This window comes from Spermophilus citellus (genome assembly GCF_964194105.1).
Source record: "Spermophilus citellus genome assembly, chromosome: 4".
Classification (NCBI taxonomy): Eukaryota; Metazoa; Chordata; class Mammalia; order Rodentia; family Sciuridae; genus Spermophilus; species Spermophilus citellus.
The window spans coordinates 116,576,166-116,600,028 of NC_138185.1; the positions used below are offsets into that span (position 1 = coordinate 116,576,166).

At 35.1% G+C, this 23,863-nt stretch overlaps 1 protein-coding gene across 4 annotated transcripts in view; it reads left to right on the forward strand.

Annotated features, from left to right (window-relative positions):
* CSNK1G1 (casein kinase 1 gamma 1) overlaps positions 1-23,863 on the forward strand; it is a 158,690-nt gene that overhangs the window by 48,721 nt on the left and 86,106 nt on the right. For 3 of the 4 annotated variants that reach the window (XM_081291273.1, XM_081291272.1, XM_081291275.1), the window contains one exon: positions 2,441-2,843. In XM_081291273.1, coding sequence (XP_081147399.1) covers positions 2,663-2,843 — 181 coding nt within the window. In that variant the 5' untranslated portion in view covers positions 2,441-2,662. Of the gene's footprint in view, positions 1-524; positions 610-2,440; positions 2,844-23,863 lie in introns of all 4 variants that reach the window. The other variant, XM_081291274.1, reaches the window with a different exon arrangement.

The following is a 23,863-nucleotide window of genomic DNA, read 5'->3' on the forward strand; positions in this document are numbered from 1 at the left end:
ATAAAAAGAGATGAGTAAGCAGTAATTTAAACTATTATAATGAAGCAAAAATATTATATTTTTGGATTATGTACCTACTTGAACAGTCAGCTCTTAGCTTTGTACCTGTGATTATATCCTATCTCTAGTGTCCTCAGAAAGCTTACAGTCTAGATATTTTTGCTGTGTTATGTACTAGTAATGATAACCAAGTAATTGTTCAGTTCTCTTAAAGTTTTGGGGAGAATATTTTTTCCATTCTTTTTTTTTTTTTTCTTCCAGTATCAGGGATTGAAACCAGGGTCGCGTAAACACTGAGCTACATGCTACATCCTCAGCCCTTTTTAATTTTTTTTATTTAGAGAAAGGATCTTGCTATGATGCTTAGGGCCGTGCTAATTTCTAAGGCTGGCAATCCTCCTGCCTTAGCCTCAGGAACCACTGGGATTATGGGCATGTGCTACCATGCCCAGCTAGGAGAATGGTTTTGAAAGTGAAACATAAACATGGATTTAACATGTGACAAAAAGTATTTTTTTCTTAAGGGTATTGAGTTGAGAAAACAGAACTGATTTTCTTCTACTCTCACACCTCAATAATCAACATAGAAGACTTCTGTGACCCCTAAAGGTATGGGGATTTCTTCCAACCAGCAAGCAAGCAAGTATTTCTACAGCAGTGGACACTATCTGGTTGTCCATGTCCTAATTCAGTTCAGTTCTGACATAGTCAGGAGATAGCATCAGATCCCACAGAATGAGGAAACAGTTGCCAAGATGAACCCCTTCTCCCACACATCAGATGTCATTCCTAAGCCCTGAGTTGTTTTACCTCTGTTTCTGAGTGACTGGCTATCAATAGGGCTTCTTTCTACAACCGCTTCCTTGGATTCATTCTATTAAGTGACTCACAGAACTCAGGGAAATGCATATATTGGTTTATTATAAAGGATATTACAAAGGATACGATGAAGAGATATATAAGGTGAGGTATGGGGCAAGTGGTACAGGATTTTCCTGCTCTCTGTAGGTGGTACAACACCATTTAAGGAATCTCCCTGTCTACAGTTATGTTAAAAGCTATCCAGAAGCTATCCAAGTTCTGTCCTTTTTCTTTTTTGTGAAGACTTCATTGTGTAGGCATGGTTGAAGCGTGGATGAGGGTTCAGAAATGTTACTGGACAAAAGGGTATGATTTTATGTTAATAATTGACAGTGGGGAAATCTAGTAAGCCAGTCTGTTCAGATTGTTTTGCCTCTCTGTGCAGCATTCTTCCCTCCCAGCTTTTTGAAATGGGCATATTATGATCTTCTGTGAAACAGGTTGGTCAGAGAATTTCTTTATGGTCAGCAGCTCCACAGTAGGGGCTAGGGAACTTGCATTGGAGAAGAGATATGCTCTGGGGTAATTATGGTAGGACCCAGCTTCAGGATTGGTGAGAAGATTGGTCGTGGGAAGTTCTAAGAGCTCACAACATAACTTGCCTTGGGGAAAAGAAACTCTAGTTTTTATGGCTTGCCTTGGGGAGAAAAAGTAGCAGGTGGAAGGAGGGCAAAAGGAAGGTTACATTTTGTTTTCTAAGGCCTTCCTCTGAGGTCTAAAGCACCCCAACATTATTTTGATTGCTTAGGAAATAACAAGGGTTATAGGAGTAATGAACCAGAATGGACAAAAACCAAACATAATATTACAGATATTCACTTGGATTATCAAATATAGCATCAAAATGATCTCATTGTAACCTTTTGTGATAAATTCAGTCCTGAATTGGGAAACTGGGGAATTCTGGTAGGGATGAGTGTTATTTATGTTTAAGATTTTTTAGTTTTTTGGCTTTATTTTCTCTTTGAGTTTCTATAATGGATCTCCTTTAGAAAGTCTTGTCATTGCATGCTAAATCCACATCAAAAGCTAGACCAAAAGTTGAGCTTTTCAAAGCTCTAGTCTATGGCTACTTAGTACTAATAGGGTTTGGGGAATTCCTTCCGATTGCCTAATTGCTGCCAGTGCTTGATAAATGATGGAATGGGGAAGAGAGGCAGTGAGTAACCTCATTTCTGGTTAAATTCTAGATAAATTAAAAAGAGAACATGTAATTAAATTGTCCACGTTGTATTTAACTTGACTCTAACCTCACTAGATCTTTCTGTTAGCCTGTGATGAGGAAGCCAACGAATATTTTAGGGGATAGTGGTCATAGGTACATTACTAGAAGAAACTATTTTGTGGTAAAGGCTTGTGTGTTCCCTTAGTTTCCATAGTTTGCAGCCCACTGAGCTTATGTTAACACATGAATAACTAATCCAGATGGTTAAACTGTTGGAGGATATGAAACCAAAACCTATTTCAGGAAGCTATCCACTGTTCATCTTTGGATATGATCCATTCTAATTAGTGGTGTCTTTCTCAATTTGTTTCAAAATTTAATTTTTAACTGCATGTTTTCTTGATTTTTACCTAGGTTACAAAATGTCCTCCTATGCTTGAGACCTACAGACTACATGTCCTACAGGAACTAATCAATGGTTTTTCATCTCCTGGAGATAAATTAGAAACATAAATATGGTGCCAAAAGAACTTCTTATATTTCTCTGACTACGGTTTATTTGGACATACTTTTGTATTGAAGAGAGGTATACACACTGAGGCTACTCGTTATACAGAGACTTTGTCGTGTAGGATCATGGACCATCCTAGTAGGGAAAAGGATGAAAGACAACGGACAACTAAACCCATGGCACAAAGGAGTGCACACTGCTCTCGACCATCTGGCTCTTCGACATCCTCTGGGGTTCTTATGGTAGGACCCAACTTCAGGGTTGGCAAGAAGATAGGGTGTGGGAACTTCGGAGAGCTCAGATTAGGTAAGAAATCGGTTGTTAGTGGCTTCCACTAACAACAATTGCTATAATAAGCTTGATGTGTTTCAAGACAAGCAGTTTATAGTTTTATGGGAAGTTTCTCTTAAGTAGGACCTGTTGGTATAAGAAATAAAGGATTTGTGAAGGGGACTGTAGTTTATGAGTCATAATTTTATTGTTCAAGGTCTATGTGTGATAGGCTTTAAAGTTTTTCACCAATTCTGAGACTTTATGATATAGGTATATAAGCACCCAAATTATCAATAAAATCCAGATTCTGATTAGTAGGTTTAGGGTAGAGCCCTAAATTCTGCATTTCTAACAAATTCCCATGTAATACAGATACTGTTGTTTCTCGAATCACACTTTAAGAAGGTTGTAAGTCCTTGCTTTAATTCAAACCTCTACCCTAAAAAAAAAGAGAGTAAATCCTTCCTTAGTAATACCCAGACTTAGTCTGCAAGACTATATATCCTGTATAGAGAAGTTTTCCATTAAACAGTTTCTTGGAGTTCCAAACATTAAGATTGAGATAGAACTCCAGGGAGAAATCATGCAATTTTATTTTCCAACCAAGTGTGAATCTGTGGGTGAAATAATAATGACAACAACCAGTTTAAAGATGGGATTGATTAAAAGGTATATAGGGTATTTATATACATTTTAATGAGCCATCCTATATGAGTGGAGAAGAGAAGATAAAGACCTTATGAATGGGATCAGCTTGCAGAATGTAAACATTTCCCCTTTTAGACTAAAATGTTTTCTTTTGCTTCATAGCTGTTGGGGCCATGGGTTATTATGAAGACTCATTTTAAGAAACTTTGGCCCTTGGAGGAAAGGGAGAGAGGGAACATGAGATGATTATTGTTTGATGCCTCTGCTGCTTTTGATGATCTTGCAAAATATGGGGGAAAAAATTTTACCTCTGATCTGCCTTAGAGAGCCTTAGGGAAACATTACTACACTAGCCGGAGATCATTGGATACAGGTATTGAGTGTAGTGATACCGAGAATGCGTTTATTTTTGCTGGTGGAAGGCTTTGCATCCTGGAATTTTAAGATCTTACAAGGATAATGAAAGGGTCTTTATATTTAGAGGATTGTTCATGTTCGAGTGAGCAAGCCAAGCAGATGCTACTGAGAATAGGAGTTAAGATGTGTAATTTCACACTGGTTGACTTCCTAGCAACTACTCTGTTGCGTTAGCAACTAGTTTCACAAATATTCATTTATGTAATGGATTGACTTTGTTTTACCATCTCAGTAATACTTGCATTAAATAGATACTGGCATAAACATTCACAAAATTACTGCTGAGAGTTTCTAAAGCATATCAATTTGTACAATTCTCATAATTTTTAATTTTTGTAAAAGTGAAGAAAAACCTTGGCTAGGTGAAACTGGGAGTTTATTTAATCATTGAGATCTAGATTTGTATTACAAGTTTACATGGGAATGGAAAAATTCATTCAGTTAAAAGGATATATTTGTAAATCTTATGTATTTTGAAAGTAGCAGAGTATTTATTTCCTATAATGAATCTAGGATACTTTTGATATCATTCTCTGTGACTTGTCTTATAGTTAATAGAAGTTTGTATTTCTTTTAAAGTGGTTTTATTTTTTGTGCTTATCATGTTTTCATTAGCCCTGGGACCATATTTTACAACATTATATCTAGCAGTACTTCTAATCAGCAGAAACCAGGAGAGGTACTTTGAGGATCATTTGGCATCTGCTTAACAATAGAGTGGGCTGTGAACCCCATTCCATTATGCTCTTGTCCTGCTATGAGAATGTAGATGATTGTGCAGACAATAGAACTAGTAAACTAGAAAATGCCAAACCCAAGTAGGTGTCTTGAGGCTTCCACCATGGTTCCAACTACAAAGGCCCTACTTCTCCAAATTCATTTCCTGGTTTTTTGTTTTTGTTTTGTTTTTTTGTACTCAGGATTGAACCCAGGGGTGCTCAACCACTGAGCCACATACCCAGTCCTTTTTATTTTTTATTTTGTGACAGGGTCTCACTTTCTTAGGGCCCGTGCTACATTGCCGAAGCTGACTTTGAACTTACATTCCTCCTGCTTCAGCCAAGTTGCTGGGATTACAGGCATGTGCCCCTGTGCCCAGCTCACTTATTTCTTTTTCTAGACACATTGTCTCTACTCTCTCTCAAGCAGCCAAGTGTATTTCTCTTCAGTTGCCTCTGCCTGCATAATTATTTTCCTAAAATTACCTTCTCGAGGAAACCTGTGACTTCTTCCCTATTCCCATTTAAAGTGACATGTGTCTCCTCTAAGCACCCTTGATTCCATCAGACTGCTTTTTTAAATTCACCACATTGATCAGTATTTGTGATCTTACTTATTGTTTACCCTTTAAAAAAATATTTTACTTTTTAGTTGTAGTTGGACACAATGCCTTTATTTTAGTTATTTATTTTTATGTGGTACTAAGGATCTAACCCAGGGTCTTGAATGAGCCACAACCCCAGCCCCTTATTGTTTACCTTTTAATGGCCTCTTCCCAGCCTTTGGTGGGCAGGACTTCTCTCTGTATTGTTTACTGTTATTTGTGGGATGAATCCTAGTTAGATAGATAAGAGGGAAAAGATTAAAACAGTCTTCTTTGTGTTCCATGTATTTATCAGTGGTGGTAGGTAGTGACCTTAGTGTATACCCATGGCTTCCAGACAGAGAACAACAACAAAAAAAATGTGTAGTATATTTTAGTTCTCTGCAAATCTGTTTCCCCCTATCATTAACAATTTTTTTTTTGTTTTGTTTTGTTTTTAATATTTACTAAAACTAGACTTTGGGAAGGGTACAAATAATATGAGATGTAATCTCTGTCACTAAGAATACACAGTCTAGTGGTAGAGAGCGAAAATATATCAAACAAATTGCAATACAATGTAAGAAGTATTATAATAGATTGTATTAAAACTACATTGGGCCAGGTGTGGTGCTGCATATCTGTAATCCTGGTGACTTAAGAGCTGGGCCAGTAGGATTGCAAATTCAAGGCCAGCCTCAGCTACTTAGCTTGATCCTGACTCAAAATAAAAAATAAAAAGTGATGGGAGTGTGCTCCATGATAGAGCTCTCCTTGATTCAGGACATTCCTAGTACTAGGGAGTTGGGGAACATTGGGAGAAAAGGTTAATGTATGATTCAGAAAGGAGGTTTCATTTGATAATAGGACAGGGTTTCTGCTGCTGGGCACAAGGAAGAAGGGCTCTCTCCTACTGCAGGATGCACAAGCATTAGGTGTTAGGAAAGTACCCAGCGTATTATCAGAACAGCATCTGGTTATACATGGTTAGGTCATAGGATGTGAAGTGAAAGAAAAGTAATAGATGAACTGTTAGGTAAATTGGGACCAGATTGTGAAGTGTTTACATGGTATTAAAGCATCTGGACTTTCTCCTATAGGCAATTGGGGAGAATCATCAAGGATTTTACAACAGAGGAGTGATATGATCTAGTTTGTATTCTAGAAAGTTAATTCGGGTAGTTGTATAATTAGATCATATAGGAAAGGAGTTGATGTTTTATTGATTTTGTTCTAATTTTGGTACTTATTGCATTGTATTTTCTTATATTTCCCCGTTCTAAGATATGGTTGAGAGGCAACACCTTACTTTATTAATCTTATATCCTCAACTCCTTTTTACTGTGCTTGAAATATAATGGGTGCTCAAGAAATGTTTGGCTGAGTAGTCCAGGTCAGAAACAGCAGGGCCTTAGTTAGCTTTGAAAATTGCAATGAGATGGACGAAGGAAGAGGTAAATTAGAAATGTCATGAAAGAGAGAATTTGTTCACTATTTACTTGAGTGGACAGAATCAAGTTTCCAGCTTCAGGAGACCATATGAACGAAGAAGGCTTTAATGGAGTTAGGAAATATGCATCTGGAGTTAGTGGTGGGGAAGGGAAGGGAAGATAGAGTTTGTGAATATGCTGACTTTTAAGAATGTGTGACACATGTGCAGAAATGTGTATCTGAGAAAGTTTAGGCTTGATACAAGATTAAGACACCATCACCAGGTAGGTGAGTGTTCATTAACTCAGGATCATGGATACTGAGGTGATACTTTGTAGAACCTTTATGACTAGGAGAAGAAGGGATGCTAGAAGAGGAAGTGTTTGAAGAACAGGGAGGTTGAACGCAAGAGGGATGATTATTGCCTTTGTTGTCTTTTATTTTTGTTTAGATATTTCTCTGAGATATTTTATTTATTTAACAGGAAAAAGAACACACAGAATTACCTGCCTTTTAAAAACCGAGCACATATCTTTTGTAAAATGAGAAAAAAGAAGTAAACAAAAGCCAAAAAGGTTCCTTTAAAGCACATTTTTAAAAGAATAACATGCTGGGGCTGGGATTGTGGCTCAGTGGTGGAGCGCTTGCCTGGCAAGTGTGAGGAACTGGGTTCGATTCTCAGCACCATATATAAATAAATAAAAAATAAAGGTGCATTAACAACTAAAAAAAAAAAAGTGCCTATTGCCAAAAAGAGTTAAATTCACTTATGATTTAATTTTCCAGAATTTAAAAATGTATATCAGCACATATTTTAGAAGTATAGTCAAATTGTGCTATAAACCTGCTTTTATCACTTCATACACACTGAACATATTATCATTGCAACTTAAATGTGGATAATTCATTTTTGATGTCTATATATTCAATAATTGATTTAGCTTATCTCTATACATATAAATTATTTCCTTTTTAATAATATTCTAATAAAGAGTGTATTGAGCATCCCTGATATTCTTAGGCTAAATCCTAGTAGGATACTTTGAGTCAAAGGATATGTGTATATTTGCAGTTTTGTTACACATAGAGTAGAAAGCCTTGCATATAATTTTAATAATCTTGATAATATCTTTGTGAAGTAGGGTTAGAAAATATTTTTGCTTACCATCAAGAAAATGGAGGCCCAAAGAATTGACCTCTCCTTTTCTATCTTTCATATCTGGAACCTGTTCACAATACAATACTTTGGGTGTGGCAGCGAATACTCTGCTTAACAGAATCAAGATTCAGCATTATCTTAAATTAGCAATGAGTTGAAAGAAAGTCTGGTGGTTCACAAACTAGAGTTCAATTCTGTACTACTCACTTTTGGATCTGATAACTTGATTAGCAACGGTTAACATGAAAAAGATGACTGAATTGAATGAGAGACAAGAATGGTCCTGGCCTTCCAAAAGGTTGTGGTATCTTTGACTGAGTTAATAGATATATAAAGAACAGATCAACCAAAGTAACTTAAGTTTTAGACCTATTAAAAACCCTTAGTAGCCAGGCACAGTGGCACACACCTGTAATCCCAGTGGAGTAGGAGGCTGAGGTAGGAGGATCACAAGTTCAAAGCTAGTCTCAGCAGATTAGCAAGGCCCCTAAGCAACTCAGTGAGACCCTGTCTCTAAATAAAATATAAAAAAGGGTTAGGAATATGGCTCAGTGGTTAAGTGCCCCTAAATTTAAACCCCAGCCCCCGAGTTCCCCCAAAACTCCAAAACCATAAAAATTGCCCAGTCCAACGATCATTGTGCTGATGATGAGATAAATTAGAAATTAAATGACTTGGTTAATGGAAAACAACCACCTCACCACAGAATTGGAACTAGAACTCAGATCTGGTGCATCCCATACTCATTTCTGTTATACCATGTAGTCTTACCCCATTTACTGATTAAGTGTGCAACTGAAATACGACCTGCTGAAGTCTAAAAAGGACATTAGAATAAATGTCTCATTACAAAGGTGATAATCATTGACATTTAATTCATTACCTATTACCAGGAAAAGATAAAGTATAAAATGATCATTAATGACTTTATCTTTAAGTAACACTATTTAGTTTTTGTGGTACACCACCCCAACTTTAATCTTTAGGGATTTTCCAGAAAGTGAGGAGAAAAAAATTAGTAAATTAATTATTGCAAAATACAAATTCTGAAACTTAGAATAAAATCAAAGTGGAAGATATTATAAACACTGTACTGTTTTCAGATAAAGGACCACTTGTAGATTTCCATTTACTCATTTAACAATTTATATTGAACATCTGTGTTTTGGCATTTATCTAGACCCTGAGGATATAAAGATTGTATATAAGATATGGTCTCTGCTCTCATAGAGTTCACTATTTGGAAAATTACTGTATAACTCTTGTGTAGTCTACTAAGAAAGATAATTTCTTTCATGTACACAAGGTGGCTTAGAAGAAGAGAGTAATATATCTCAATTGGAATTTGCAAATTCCGGAAAATCTGCACAAATACACTGGAGTTGAATCTTTAAGGCTGGTATTAAACACTAAGGATAGAAGTTGAGGACGAAGGAAAGAACCTTCTGAGAGGAAGAATCAGTACCATACAAAACATGGAAGTATGAAACACAAGAAAATGTAAAAAAAGTCAGTGCTACTTGGTGAGCATATTGCTAATACGTATATAGTAGTAGTCAGTGTGGAGAATTGGTGTTGGAAAAATAGCGTACAGATGTGAGCAAAACCTGTTCTTGACCAGCTGTGTTGGCCATCATGTAGATTTGGACATTATTCTATATGTCATGAAAAAAAACGGGAAGGAATTACATTTATCTTTGTAATCCCCCCAAAAAAAAGATAAATTAATTAGAGTCAATTTTACTCTCCTTACCCTCAAAATGCAAATTTTATGTATTTTTTAAAAACATGAAGCCACCAGTTTTATCCAGTGATACTTACTCGTAGCTAAAGCATAATAATGAGAGCTCCTCCAGTGTGTTGGGATGGCAAAAAACTGAGACAGTACTGCCTTGTGATTTTTAAGTGATTCTAAAAGTGTTTCTTTGATTAAAGGGCTCTTCTAGGTAGTTTGTGCTATTGTATTGTGAAACTAGAAGTTAACATGTTAATATCTAGCAGAATGAGGCTCTTTTTGAAGTTGTGATGCTATTTTTTATACTTGTTATACTTTATTTTATAATAAACATGAATTAACCTAAATGTGAGTAGATTATTTAGATTTAAGCATCTCGACAGTAGATTTAGCATAATTCTAATTCATAGAGTTTTGGTGTTTTATTTTTGTTGATATGGGCATTTTGGTTGGGGGAGGGTAGACATCATCACAAAAACTTGGAGCAAAGTCTTTTTTTGTGTATGTATGTATATGTATGTATACTTTCATATAAACAAAATTGGAGATACTTTTTGGGTTTTGCTTTTTTATTTACTAAATTCCTGTTTCATTCTTATACTTTTATTTATTTACATATCTATCAGTTCATTCATTCATTGCACTGGGGATTTTACCCAGGGATGCTTTACCATTGAGTTACAATCTTATCCCTTTTTAATTTTTATTTTGAGATAGGGTCTCATTTAGTTGCCCAGGCTGCCCACACACTTGCAATACTCTTAACCTCAGTCTCCAGACCCACTTTTGCAAATTAGAAATTTAATTTTTACAAATTTTCCCCCCAGTATTGAGGGTTGAACCCAGGGCCTTGTACACATTAGGCAAGTACTCTGCTGTTGAACTACATCCCCAGCCCTACCACATTCTATTTCTTGAAATGGGTTACTAGAGGTATTAACCATAAACCTGGATTTCCAGTTACATCTAGCTTTATGTGTGCTAAATAAATAGTACAATAAACATTTTCATAAAGATAGATTATTATCAGAAGTATACCTTCTTCTGGGGCTTATTGGATAAATTAATTTGAGGCAGAAAATATATATTGGGCAGGAAATTTACATATCTGTGACAAATATACTTTTCTACCTTTATTTTACTGTAAGATATTCACGTTTAAATGTAGTCAAGGCTAAATGTAGAACTTTTCATGAAAATTTATGTAGAGCATAAGTTAGTAGTAACATAAATTAGAATTATAAATTACATTTGCTGACATTTTTAGTAGTGTTATAGTAAAACTAAATATAGTAACATTTGTGTTAACAAGCTCCCGGTTCTCTGGAACAAAGCTGAAGACTAGGAAACAAACCAAAGCAACACTAAAAATATAAAACCTCCTAGCAGCCAAAATAGATAGTTAAGATCTGTGTTCTCCCAAGTTGTTCTTTAGACTTTTAGTGTGTTATTTAAAGCTTCTATGTTCTATACTTTATACACATTTCTAATAAGCTTATTCATTTTTCTTAGTCTTTGTAGACAAGAAAAATCGAAGGAAAAGGGCATAAATATATCAAAGTGATCACTGACAGACTGATAACAGGAGAGAGGACAAATTTATACAAAGGAGAACAGTCTGGGCGGAATAGCCTTATTTACCTGATTAGCCCCTTAGAACATTACTCAAGTGGTGTAATATAATTATTCATACTGACCAGATTTATCAAGAAAAAGAATCAGTCATTATTTTCTTTCTGAAACCTGGAACTTTGGAAACATTTTCATTGTAAAGGATATTCCTTTTTAATTATAAATGAGGAAGTTCACTTATGGAAAATTCACTTGTATAAAATAGTTCCAGTTGACATTTAAAAGATAACACTACTTAATCAAAACACATATTACTTTGTGCTTCTGCAGTATATACAAAAGGATATATGTGTAATCTAAAAATGAAATTAAGAGTTAATAGTATCAAAAAGAATAAAATATTTAGGGAATAAATTTAACAAAATGAGTGTAAATTTTATGCTCTGAAAGCTGTAAAAACATTTAAGAAATTAAAGAAGATGTAAGTATACATGGTTAGTCATCCCATGTTCATGGATCTCAAGATTACTATCCTTAAAATGGCAGTACTCCCCAAAATGATGTAAAAATTGAACATAGTCCTTATCAGAATACCAACTGGCTTCTTTTTAGAAATTAATAAACTGATCCCAAAATTCATATAGAAGTACAAGGGTCCTAGAAGAACCCCCCCTCCAAAAAAAAAAAAAGTCTGAAAAAGAATAAAGTTGGGGCTGAGGTTTAGGCTCAGTGGTAGAGCGCTTAGTTGGCATGTTTGGGGCACTGGGTTCGATTCTCAGTGCCACGTGTAAATTAATAAAATAAAGGTCCATTCACAACTAAACAAAAAAGGAATAAAGTTGGATGACTCAGTTTTTATTTTTAAACTTACTATAAAACAGCAGTGATCCAGGGAGTGTGGTACTAAAATAAAATAGATACACAGATCATTGGAATAGATTTGAGAATCTATGAATCTGGTCATTTGCTTTAGGCCAGTTCATTCAGTAGGAAAGCATAATTTTTTCAATGAATGGTACTGAGATAACTGAATAACTATATTCAAAAGATTAAAGTTGAACCCTTACCTCATACCATATACAAAAATTAATGCAAAATAGACTAAATGTAAGCACTAGAACTGTAAAACTTTGAGAAGGAAGCATAAGCATACTGCCCTTACATCCAATCCATGGCAGTGGATTCTTAGATACGACATAAAAAGCCCAAATAGTAGAACAAAAAAAATATATAGTCGGTTTATTAGAATTAAGCAATTTTGTGTTAAGTAAAGAACTATCATTAAAATATTTAATGAGCTAAAATAACATGGGAAAGCATCACCATTAGGTTAGACCACTTTAAATATAGATTCTCATATTTTGAAGACAAAGTATATAAACTTGAAGTTGATAATAAAGATGTTAAGGGACCACAACCAGAATTTTCAAGAAATGTGAGATAACAGTAAGGGATCAAATTTAAGATTCACTAGGGTAGAAAAAGGCTCCAAAGTACACACTAAAGGAACACAAAATCTTGTCAATAAAATAATAACAAAAAATTCCTAATCTTAGGAATGAGATAGAAATTCAAATACAAGAAGCATATAGAACCCCAAATAGGCAAGATCAATAAAGATCCTCTCCAAGACACGTTATAATAAAAATGCCTAATGCACAGAATAAAGATAAAGTTATAAAAGCTGCAAAAGAAAAATAGCAGGTCATATTTTGAGGTAATCCAGTGTGGATTTCAACTGATTGTTTTCAATCCAGAGCCTAAAAGCCAGGACTTAAAATGATATATACCAAGCTCTAAAAGAAAATAGATGTCAACCAAGATTATGGCAAAACATCCTTCAGAATTTAAGATGAAATAAAAACCTCTCATGAGAAGCAGAAACTAAAAGAATTCATAATCATTAAGCATTAGAAATGAAATCAAAATGGCAGGAAATAAAAATCACCTCTCCATAATAACACTGATTGTAAATGGTCTAACCTCTTCAATCAATAGATATAGATTGAAGGGGCTTGGGATGTAACTCAGTTGGTAGAGTACTTGCCTCACATCACATACACAAGGCCCTGAGTTCAATCCCCAGCAATACCCACCCCCCCAAAAAAGATATAGATTGACAGATTGGATTAAAACACACTACTCAACCATATGTTTTTTACAAGAGATTCACCTTTCAGACAAAGACACCCACAGACTGAAGATGAAAGAATGGAAAAAGGTATACCATGAAAATTGAAACTGAAAGCAAAGCCAAAATTAATGAGGAGACACAGGTCACTTCATACTGGTTCAGGGAATCATCCAACAAGATATAATGCTTGTAAATATTTATATTCCAAACAATGGTGCTTCCATGTACATAAGTAAAATAGACCACGATACAGCAATACTGGGTGATTTCACCACACCTCTCTCACCATTATGTAGCTCATGTAGACATAAAGTAAGAAAAGGCTCTTCTGAACTTAAAAAAAAAAAAACCTAACAGAAATCTATAGATTATTTCATTTATCAACAATGTAATTCACTTTCTTCTTAGAAGCACATGGAATTTTCTCTAAAATAGTAATATTTTAGGGCACAAAGCAAACCTTAACAAATGCTAAAAAATATAGAGATAATTCCTTGCATTCTATAAGGTCATAATGAAATGAAATCAATATTCATTGACAGTATAAAAACAGAAACCATTCTAAACCTGGAAATTGAAGAAAACACTTTTGGATGAGGAATGAATTATAGAAGAAATCAGAGAAATAAAAAACATTCTTAGAAATAGAGAGACAGCATATCAAAAATCTCTGGGAGGGCTGGAGTTGTGGCTCAGCGGTAGAGCGTTTGCCTAGCATGTGTAAGGAAGGCCCTGGGTTTGATCCTCAGCACCACATAAAACAATAAATAAAGGCATTGTGTTCAACTACAACTAAAAAATAAAGTATTAAAAAAAAAATCTCTGGGACAGTAGGAAGACAATCCTAAGTAATGTGTACAGCACTGTGTTCATGTTTTTTTTTTAAAAAAGATACCAAATAATTTAATGTTCTGTCTTCGGATCCTGGGGATGGGGACTGATACCAAAATTAGTAGAAGACAGGAAATAATTAAGATCATAGCTGAAATTAATGAAATTGAGAATAAAAAATACAAAGAATCAACAAAACAGTCAGTTCCTTGAAAAGATTCAGATTAATAAATCCCTAGCCAAACTAACCAAAAGAAAGAAATGACTCAGATCAACAAAACTAGAAATTAAAAAAAAAAAAAAAAAAGAAGGTGATATGGGTTGGGGATATAGCTCAGTTGGTAGAGTGCTTGCCTTGCATGTACAAGGCCCTAGGTTCAATCCCCAGCACCACCAAAAAAAAAAAAAAAAAAAAAAAAAAAAAAAAGAGAATAAGCTAGTATATCTTGAAGATAGTGACAATTCCTGGAGAAATAAGACCTACCTAAATTGAACCATGAGGATGTAGAAAACTTAGACCAATGTCAAGCAATGAAATTGAAACAACTATTAAAGTTTTCCAATGATGAAAAACTTAGGATCAGATGGATTCTCAGCTGAATTTTTTATAGAAGAACCAATGTCAATCCTCCTCAAATTATTCCATGAAATAGAAAAGAAGGGAACACTTCAAATTGATTCTTTGAAGCCATTATCACCCTGATACCAAAAGCAGACACATCAAAGAAAGAAAATTTCAGACCAATATCCCTGATGAACATAGATGCAAAAATCCTTAATAAAACATTGACAAACTGCATTCAAAAACACTTTAAAAAGATAGTGCATCAGATCAAGTGGTTTTCATCACAGGGATGGAAGGTTGGTTCAACAAACAGATCAATACACATAATTCACATAAATAGAGTTAAGGAGAAGAATCACATGATTATTTCAATAGATGCAGAAACAGCACTTGACAAAATCTAGCACCCCTTCATTTTTAAATGTTTTTTTTTTTAGTTATTCATGGATACAATATCTTTGTCTATTCATTTTTTTTAATGTCGTGCTGAGGATCAAACCCAGTGCCTCACATGTGCAAGGCAAGCGCTCTGCCACTGAGCCACAACCCCAGCCCACCCCTTTATTTTTAGAACACAAGAGAAACTATGAACAGAAGGAACTTACCTCAACATTATGAAGACTGTATACGACAAACCCAAAGCCATCATCATACTCAATGGAGAAAAACTGAGGGCATTTCCTCTATAAACAGAAATATAAGGATTTCTACTCTCACCATCCCTGTTCAACACAGTCCTTGGAACTCTAGTCAGAGCAATCAGGCAAGAGAAAGAAATTAGAGAGATACAAATATAAAAATGAAGTCAAATTATCTGTTTGATGATAACATGATCCTGTATTTAGAAGACATGGAACATTCTACCAGAAGAATTCTAGAGGTAATAAAGAAATTTAGTCATGCAGCAGGATACAGTATCAACATACTTAAATTAGGAAAACTATCCCATTCAAAATAACCTAAAAAAAAAAAAAACTTGAGAATAAATCTAACCAAGGAGGTAAAAGACTTCTATAGTGAATACTATAGAATACTGTAGAGAGAAATTGAAGAAAACCTTGGAAGATGGAAAGACCTCCCATGTCCTTGGATAGGGACAATAGTATCAAAGTGGTCAGCGGAATGCAGTGGTGGCACATGACTGTTATCCCAGCAACTTGGGAAGCTGAGGCAGGAGGATCACGAGCTCAAAGCCAGCCTCAGCAACTTAAGGAGGCCCTAACTACTCAGTGAGACCATATCTTTAAATAAAATACAAGAAAGGGCTGGGGGAGCTGGGGATGTGGCTCAAGCGGTATCGCGCTTGCCTGGCATGCGTGCTGCTGGGGTTCGATCCTCAGCACCACATACAAACAAAGATGTTGTGTCTGCCGAAAACTAAAAAATAAATATTCAAAAAATTCTCTCTCTCTCTAAAAAAAAAAAAAAAAGAAAAAAAAAAAAAGAAAAAGAAAGGGCTGGGGATGTGGCTTTGTTGTTAAGCACCCCTGGGTTCAATCCCCTGTTCCAAAAAAAAAAAAAGAAAAAAAAAGCCATACTTCCAAAAGCATTATATCAATTCAGTGCAATCCCCATAAAAATACCAATGATATTCTTCATAGAACTAGAAAAAACAGTTCCAAATTCATTTGGAAGAATAAAAGACTCAGAGTAGCCAAAGCAATCAATCCTGAGCAAGAAAGTGAATTGCATTTTTATGTATATTTATAATGCACTAATTAAAAAAATAAAAAGACCAGTAATGCATTCCACTGTTGTTGTGTATTTTAAAAAAATAATAAAATCAATTTTTTAAAAAAGAAAAAGATCAGTAGAATAGAGGAAAGGGAACAAGGGGAGGGAGGAGAAGAGGAGGAAGGAGTGAGTTTGGGGGACTGAATTGGAGCAAATTATATTCTATGTTTGTATAACTATGTCAAAATGAACCCCAATATTATGTATAACTATAATGTACTAATAAAATTTAAAAACAAAGAACCATCAGTTCTTTTTAGTCTTAGCAGCAGACGCAAGACAAGATAGGGAATGTTATCCTTTGGAAAGCATCGTGGTAAGGCACACACATTGTGCTACTATTGTGGCTCTAAGGCCTACTATCTTCAGAAGTTGATATGTGGCAAATGTTGCTGCCTGCCAAGCATGAGAGAAAGTATAACTGGAATGCCAAGACTAAAAGACAAAATTATCACCTTGACTGGTCAAATGAGGTACCTAAAAATTTCATACCACAGATTTAGGAATGGATTAGGTGAAGAAACAACAACTTAAACCCAAGAGGGCAGCTATTGCAACATCTAGCTAGTCTTAAGAATTTCAATGATTAGCCACCCCGTGAATGTTCTGGGTTTTTTTTTTTACATTTAAAAATATAAAAAATTCAAAGTAATCAAACAAGGCTGGAGCACAGTGGTACATGCCTCTAATCAGCAACTCAAAAGACTGAGGCAGGCAGGAAGATCAAAAGTTTGAGGCCAGCTTCAGCAATTTAGCAAGACCTGCAGCAACTTAGCAAGACCATGTCTCAAGATAAAATAATAAAAGTGAAACAAAAACTCATACCTCAAATCATGTCTAGTAAGGTACTTTTTAGAATATATAAAGAACTCTTCTTATAAGTCAACAAAAAGACAACCCAGTTAAATACATGGGTAAAGGATCTGATAGACATTTCTCTAGACAGTAGACATCCTTTTTAGACAAGGAAAAGGTAGTCAATAAGCATATGAAAGGATATTCAACATTATTATTCATTGAGGAAATACAAATCAAAACCACAATTACCACTTCATATAGAATCAGGAAATAAGAGTTTGCTGGGGAGGATGGATGGAAATCAGACTTATCATCATACTGCTGTTGGCAGTGTCCAATGCTAAAGCCACTTTAAAAAACAATTTGGCAGGGCTGGGGATGTGGCTCAAGCGGTAGCGCGCTCGCCTGGCATGCGTGCGGCTGGGGTTCGATCCTCAGCACCACATACAAACAAAGATGTTGTGTCCACCGAGAACTAAAAAATAAATATTAAAAATTCTCTCTCTCTCTCTCTCCTCTCTCACTCTCTCTTTAAAAAAAAAAAAACAGTTTGGCAATTCTTACCTGAATACCTATTATAATAATATACCTGACATAGGCAACATATAAAGAAAAAGTGCTTTATTTAGCTCAGTTTTAGAGGCTGAAAGTCCAAATAGCATAGCACAGACTTGGCAAGAGCCATCCCATGGCTATATTACCTCATGATACAAAAGCGGAGAGAGAATAGGAGATTTCAGGCTTGCCCCTTCTATAATAACTCTCTAGTGAGAACTCAAAGAGTCTCCTGAGAACTGCCTTCCAGGAACATGCCCATAGTGACCTGAGGACCTCCCACGAGGGTTCACCCTGTAAAGGTTCCACAACTTCCCAGTAGTGCCACCCTGGGGACCAGACCTTCAGCTTATGAACTTTTGAGGGAACACAAACCATAACCAAGTTATTGGAATAGAAATAAAATATTCTTTTTTATTTAGTTATAAAAAAGAATGAAGAGACATGCTTTTACAACATCAATGAACCTTGAAAACAATATGTTAAGTGAAAGAAGACATTCAAAAAAGATCATATATTATGTAATTCCATTTCTATGAAATGTCCAGAGTGGGCAGATCTGTAGATACAGGTCACTTAGGGCTATTATAGCCTAAGGAGGAGAGAGAACGACTGGTGGGTAGATAATAACCAGAGAGTATGGGTTTCTTTTTGAAGTGATGGAAATGTTCTAAAATTAGTAGTAATTATGACTTACAATTCTATGAATATACTAAAATTCATTGAATGGTACACTTTAAATGTATGTGTTGTGTGTTATGAATTATATTTCAAAATCTGTTAGGAATAAAAGGACATATCTGTTAGGATTTGTACTTAAATCAAAATTGATATGCCGGGACTTGGGACAAACTCAATGTAGACCATTTGCCTATCATGTGCAAAGACCTGGATTTGATCTCTAGCATCACCAAAAAGAAAAAAGATATATAAACTTCCTAATGTAATTATGTAACTCCATACATTATTACATTGGGCTTTTTAAGAAGTAGTATAATCACTTTGTTTGGGCTGAAATGATTTTTCTCCTGTGAAGCCACATTTAGAATTATAGTGGAAAAATTTTAAGTGGTATCACATTTGAGAAATTATTTTCAAATAATCTAGAGATAAAGCTATATGATTTATGGTTAATCCTTACTTATACATTATAAATAATCATTTTGCATTCTTATGTCTCTTTTCTGTGTAAATAATCACTTAAATGACTGTGGGAAATATGCTCACCTATTCAAACCCAACTGAGACAAAAAGTACAGAAAAAGGGAGACTTTTAATGAAAGTCTTGCAAGATCTGGTGTCTGGGGGAGCAGGATCAGCCAGAGCAATTACAATCAGCATTTTATTTCCTAGTGTGCAGGGTCCCTCCTCCAGTTCCTCTTTGGTTAAGTACAATAGAGGGTATTCAGTCTTCCTGAACTTTCTCCTATGGGGTTATTTTTTAAAAAATGTACCTTTAGTTGTCCCCACCTCTGTTTGTTCTCTTGTGATGGGAAAGCCTTCTTGGGGTGAGTGCACATATGTAGTTTAACTTTGGTCAGGCTGTTCCTTTCTCCTCACCTCCTGTTTGTCGAGTAAGCTGTTCATCAAGGAATCTGTCACATTCAGCTGTTAAGTGCTAATAATCACCCATTTGTTCTGTTTTCACTTTGGCTGTTTTGTTTTTTAGTTATAGGTGGACACAATATCTTTATTTTTATGTGATGCTGAGGATGGAACCCAGTGCCTCATGCATGCTAGGCAACTGCTCTACCTCTGAGCCACAACCCTAGCCCGATTTTCTTTTTATATCCCCAGTATTTTTACATTTAAAGCTAAATACCTTATTTTAAAAATGGACCACCTGACTTTCAATTTCTTACAATAACTAAAAAAACAGATTTGCCTTTTGTTTTTTTTCCCATGTGGTCTTTGTTTGATTGATTGTTTTGGTGGTGCAGAGGATCAAACTAAGGGCCATGAGCATGCTAGGCAAGTGCTTTACCCACAGCCTGCAAAATTTTAAGCTATTCTAACAAAGGTAATTCTTGAATAGAGATGGTGATTTTTTTTTTCTTTAAGGTGGTGCTCCTTCATAGAATCCATTTCTGAATCTGGTATACTGTGATATAACACCTGGAATTTGTTTGAAAATAATTGGTTCGTTAAATGTGGTTGAGTTAATGTGTGGGAATGGATCATATATCTTTGAAATTTTGAACAATAAAAGTTTTAAGAAATATAAACATTTTGTATTTTTCTGCTGTAGAATGTCATGCCTTCTGGGGTCATTGAGTTTTTCCCCCACTGCTATAATGTAAAATTGTTACACAGTTGCTTTGTAAATAATATGCCTTTAAAAAGTGGTCCACAGTGGGCTGGGATTGTGGCTCAGGGGTAGAGCGACGCCTGGCCCTGGGTTCAATCCTCAGCACTACATAAAAATAAATAAATAAAACTATTGTGTCCAAATACAACTAAAAAAAAAAATTCTCCTCCTTTAGCCCTATTCATAGATGACACCCACCTCCTTTGTTTTCTTTGGCACCTGCCTCTCTTTACTCATTCCACCCAGCCTCACTCCAGATTTTCAGCACTTAGAAACAGCCTTTTTTTTTTTTTTTTTGTTAACTAACAAATTGGTCAGAATATCATGTGTAATACTTTAAGAAAGTCACGGAAGATAGTATAATCACTGTCCTAATCTTTTCACCTCTAAATGATTGAAACTGCTCTTCTGTTTTTTATTGATGGCATTTAATTTTGACCATGAGTCACACTAAAGAATAAATATTATATTGTGATCCAGTATACAACAACATGTGTGTATACAAAAATTTCCTGAAATAATCCTTTCCTTTAAGTGTGATAGACTCTCATACATCTTTATTGTGCTTTTTTTTTCTTCAAAGAATATGTTGGTTGAAATGTTCTTTAAAATAAATATTCAAGTATACATATTTACCTCATATCCCTTTAATAGAAAATAATCTGCAGTTTAAAAATATTTTAGCATTATCTAATTTGTTAATAGTAAATATGCTCTGTGCCGTCACTAGTGCTATGGTAAACTAGTTGATAGGTAAGTCCTTAATATCTTGCCAAAGGAAGGAATATTTTCCTTGCTGTTATTTGGGAAATGTTTCTGTATAGTATTTCTGTATATTATATTAATAGTATTAAGATTGTAAAAATGGGCCTTGGGTTGTAGCTCAATGGTTGGTGTGCTTGTGTAGCATGTGTGAGGCTTTGGGTTTGATTCTTAGCACCACATAAAAAATAAATGAATAAAATAAAGGTATTGTGTCCATCTACAATTTAAAAAAATATTTTAAAAAGTTAAAATGAAAAACTCCTCTGGTTTACTTTTTTCTTTTCCTTTTTTTTTTTTTTAAATATTGTAATGCCATGTGTTATTTTTGGATGAGGGTGGATAGTGGAGATTGAACCCAGGGGCATTTTGTCACTGAGCTAACATCCTTAATCCTTTTTATTTCTTTTATTTTTTATTTTGAGACAGGGTCTTGCTAAGTTGCTGAGACTGGTCTCAAGCTTGTAGGCCTCCTGCCTCAGCTTCCCAAGTCACTGAGATTACAAGCTTACACCACCGCTCATAGCCTTTGTGTTATTTTCTTATCCTTAATTGTACTGTACCCTTAAAGAGATGCTCCCAGGGTGGAAGAGGCAATGGACCAACCTATCCTCTTTGCCCTAAGTAGACCTAGTAACTAATCTGAGGTATGTAGATGTGGTTCTCGTTTTAACTGCTAATTGCCACAGTTCATTTGGCTAGATTCCCCCTACCCAAGTTCTAAGTAGTAATTTATACATGTACTACTTTCACTTTAGGGCAAGAAAATGTGACAGCTGGAGATCTAACTAAACTGGGAACCCAAGGCTGTATGTTCCTTTATCAGTGTGGCTCTGAGAACTGAGATCTGCTGGTTCTTTGAAATAATGCTGTGTCTGATGAAGCTTACGGTAAATGTTGTTCTGTAGGTGACTTACTGAAACAGGAAGTCTTCATTGAGATGGTTTTATGGGCATTATCACGTCCAAGGCTGCTCCTTCAAAAGGGCTGAGTTTATATTTAAAGCTCCCAAACTACTATGTAATGTAGTTTCTTTTCCATTAACAATAAAAGAACCCACAGCAGGAAGTGAGCTTGGGAAGTATTGTGGATTTTGTGCAACAGATTCTAAAAGCTTTGAGTGCTTGGGATTATGCCAGCTCATCGATGTTATTTTCTTGTCCATTAAACTGCTTGCCTTTTGATACATTTTGATTTTTTTTAGCTGAAGCAGTTACTCATTTTATAATTAAATTCTTCCAGAGCAAAACTTCTGAGTACTGTATATCATGGAATATAGCAATTTGAATAATTGTGGTTACTTGTTTTTTTTTTTTTTTTCTTGTACTGGGGATGGAACCCAGGGGCACTGTATCACTGAGCTGCATCCCACAACCTCATCCCTTTTTAGTTTTTATTTTAAGATGGGATCTGGTTGAGTTGCTGACTCAACCTCCCCAGTAGCTGGGATTACTGTTGTGCTCCACTTGGCCTGACTTAACTTGTTCAGTTGTAATGATGCATTTGTCCCCCGATAGAATAATTCACTTGAACAATGCTTAGCTGAGAATTCTTCTTGAGTCACCCCTAGTACTTCTCAGGAATTTAGGATAATAAGAGGATGATGTGTATTCAGTTCTTAGTGATCTTCAGAGAAAGTAAGCAAACACATGTAACCTATGATTTTGTGATTTATGAGCCTCCATGTTTGGTGTTACATGGGTTGCCTCCTTACATTTTGTCTTCTTTTGGGTTGGAGGTATAGCTCAGTGGCAGAGTATTTGCCTAGTATGTGGATTTGAGCCCTAGAATTGTAAAAAAAAAAAAATGTATTACTTTGTTTTATATAGATAGGAAAATTGAAGCTAGGAGGTATTTCATAATTTTTCTATCACTTTTCAGTTTAGTGAGAACTTGTAGGAAAATATCATGGTAGAGTAGAATGATCATTGCTTACTTTTCTGGCTTTTAAATTAAGAACATCATTTTTGGCCCTTCTATTTTCCTTATCCCTCACATTTATATATAATCTGAAGGTTGTGAGTTTCTTTTTCAAAATGTCTTGCATATAATTCCTGTTTAATATAGTCTCTTCCCTGAAATTATTACCTCATACCTGGAATAACAGTAGAAGTAATAAAAATTAGGTTTATCTAGCACTTTGCAGTTTACAAAATACTTCCCTGGATTCTATATCATGTACTCCTTAGAACCACTCTGTTATTTATTAAATGTTCTGCTATAAAAATATTCTATTCATCACCTTTCTAATTATTCCCTTCTCTTTTATTTTATGCAGTGGGGCCAGCTTAATAATTTAAAATATAATTCTCATCATTTACTTTTTCTCTTGACCCAAGATTTGGTGATTTCACAGTAAGCTGAAGAATGATGTCAAAATTTGTATATTTGGGTTTAGGATTATCTCAAATCTGATTTTAACCTACCCTTCCTTTTTCTTGCTCTTTTTTAATATCAGGTCATCAATTTTCAATAAATGTCTGTTACTTAGTATAGTCATTATTTTTGTTGCTAGGGATAAAAAGATGAGATAAACATTCTTTTCCTCAGGAAATGCACTGCCTAGGGGAAATAAAAATGTTCATGTAACTAGTTATAATACATGTGAAAGTGTATGGAACTGAGTACTGGCTTGGTCTTGTAAAACTTTGAAAAATGTATTTAGAAAAGGGATTTAAAAAAAAAAAGCATAGTCAGGCATATTGTAGTGCATGTATGTAATCCCACTGACTTTAGGAAGCTCAGGCAAGAGGATTACAAATTCAAGACCAGCCTCAGCATTTTAGGGAGACTTTGTCTCAAAATAAAAAGAAGGACTGGGGATGTAGCTCAGTGGTAAAGCACCCCCTGGATTCAATCCCCAGTACAAAAAATAAAAAAAATAAAAGCATTAAATCACAAGGAACCAAAAAATGGGAAAAGAACAACATAAAAACAGCCTAAGAAATGTTAACAAAATTTTGGAAGCTGGAAAGCTGGTAGGTAAGTGGTAACTGACTTAGCATCCCACAGAAAGCTGTGTACTATTAAATATACCAAATAGGCTCAGGAATTGGAGACACTAGGAACTTCAGAAAAATTGGGTACAGAAGGGGCTAAAA